The sequence below is a fragment of the Brassica oleracea genome, chromosome C1 (assembly GCF_000695525.1).
Source record: "Brassica oleracea var. oleracea cultivar TO1000 chromosome C1, BOL, whole genome shotgun sequence".
NCBI classification, from domain to species: domain Eukaryota; kingdom Viridiplantae; phylum Streptophyta; class Magnoliopsida; order Brassicales; family Brassicaceae; genus Brassica; species Brassica oleracea.
In genome coordinates this window covers 15,156,239-15,158,471 of record NC_027748.1, presented here as the reverse complement: position 1 = coordinate 15,158,471, position 2,233 = coordinate 15,156,239, and the positions used below count along the sequence as shown (strand labels likewise).

The 2,233-nt window shown below is 42.1% G+C and overlaps 1 protein-coding gene across 1 annotated transcript in view; it reads left to right on the top strand.

Moving 5' to 3' along the window:
- The first annotated feature begins 343 nt into the window (after positions 1 to 343).
- Positions 344 to 2,233, top strand: part of LOC106301795 (putative F-box protein At3g23420) — a 3,587-nt gene continuing 1,697 nt past the window's right edge. Inside the window, 2 exon segments of the mRNA XM_013738275.1 lie at positions 344 to 440; positions 443 to 1,219. Of these exon segments, the coding sequence (XP_013593729.1) occupies positions 344 to 440; positions 443 to 1,219 (874 nt within the window).

Sequence of the window (2,233 nt, the reverse complement as noted above, 5' to 3'; positions counted from 1 at the left end):
AATTAGATCAATATAACCTATCATACGGATTATTTAGGGTTTCTATTTAAAACAGATCAGATTACAAAACTATCAATTCTAGCAGATGATATTAAACCTCAAGAATCATGCAATCAGATCATTCGGATTTTAAACAAGTAAACCTCAATCAATCTATCAACCTATTGGATTCAATCAATGTTTTAACAGGTTGGTCGGTTTAAACAATCAGATGAACAATTAATCCAAACAAGTTATGAATAGCTCATAGCTCAGACAAGTTATGAATAGCTTACACCACCACAAGTTTGAATAGCTCAGACAAGTTTGGATTAAATAGATTCTCTTTCTGATGAAGATGAAGATGTCTGATCTTCCAAGGGAACTGGCAGAGGAGGCGCTCTGTCGAATTCCGGTGACATCTCTGAGACCAGTCCGATCTACTTGCAAAAAGTGGAACACTTGTCCAGATGTGGCGTATTTGCAAAGAAGCACCTTGCTCATCACGCAAAAGTGGCAGAAGAAGCAAAGGAGGACCCTGTTGTGGTGATGATTATGGATTATAGGGTTTTTTTGATGAGATTCAATCTTTCCAACATCAACAACAACGTTGAATCATGTGTAAATCCCGAAGCTAAACTTATTGGCCCAGACGGCTCGGATCAAATCGATGTGCGTGAAATCTTTCATTGCGACGGTTTATTGTTATGCATTCCCAAAGACCACTCCAGGCTCGTGGTTTGGAACCCTTATTGGGGGCAAATCAGGTGGATCGAGTGCACTCATAATTACCACTTACAGCCTAACCACTTAGTGGACAAGTATACGTATGCTCTTGGGTACGACAGTAGCAGTAGTTCCCACAAAATCTTGAGATTTAGTGATTTTGCCACTATGTTTGTTGAGTTCAGGATCTACGAATTCAGTTCTGATTCATGGAGAATTCTTGATCTCCTTCCTCGAGTCTGGATGATAGGATATGGTGAACGTGGACTTACTTTAAAGGGAAATACCTACTGGTTTGCTTCAGAAATACAGTTTAAGAATAGTTTTTTAGTCTGTTTTGATTTCACAAGAGAGACATTCTGGTCGCATTTGCCTCTACCGTTTGATGATGCTTATCCTGAAGATACTGTGAGTCTATCTAGTGTTAGAGAAGATCAGCTTGTGGTTTTATTCCAGCCCTGGGATATATTGACGTTGGAGATCTGGATTTCCAATAAGATTGATGAGCCTAACTGTAACATCCCGAGTTGTGATATGTAAAAAGGCTTAAGAGAATTGATTTGGCTACCTATGTCACCAAAGTTGACTTACCTTTTCCGGAGCACATCCTGAAAGAACTCCAGAGTTAAGCGTGCTTGAGCTGGAGTAGTGGAAGGATGGGTGACCTATAAGGAAGTGATTCGCGATAGCGGGCGAGTGAGACCAAAGCATGGGAAAAGGTCGGGTGGTGATTGCAGGGTCAGTAAACAATGATTTCGAGCCTTTAAAAAAATTAACGGACCGATCGCTGGAACGGGATGGGCCCACGGGTCGAGAGAGCGGGCGTGGGTGGCCCATTAGCCGTGGGCGGTCGGGGCGTTATAAGCAAGGGAGGAAGGGAGAGCTCGACGGCTAGGGTTTCTGGTCTCCGGGAATTCTCTGCAGAGCTTCGCTTTAGTTTCTGTATGAAGCAAAAGGGAGGCTGCATCTCTTTTTATAGGAAAGGGGAAGGGAAACCTAGGTCTTTGCCATATGGGCCATAGAGAAGCCCATATTCTCAAGAAAATTTTTATGGGCCAGGAACCGGGCCGTTACAATCCTCCCCCGTTAATCGGAATTCGTCCCCGAATTCCAAGGCCCACATCTTTCAGACTAATCGTTCGTTACCGAAATGGATTCACGCATTCACACAACAATCAAGGGAGGCATACAAGGCATGATAACTCTACTGGAATCTTTAAAACCAACGAATGAATGTCATAAATAAAAGGAGTAGGACCACAATAGCTGTAAAAAGAACTTGGCACATCTGCACAAAACACAGAATGCCGTAAAGAATAGAAAGAACACCAACTCCAATAACTCCGAAAATACTTAGTAATAATCACAATAATTTTTTTTTTTTTTCCGAAAACGAGTTTTTTTTTTTTTTTTTTTTTTAAATCAATTCTCTTAAGCCTTTTCACATATCACAACTCGGGATGTTACAATTCTTGTAACGCCCCGACCGCCCACGGCTAATGGGTCACCCACGCCCGCTCTCTCGGCC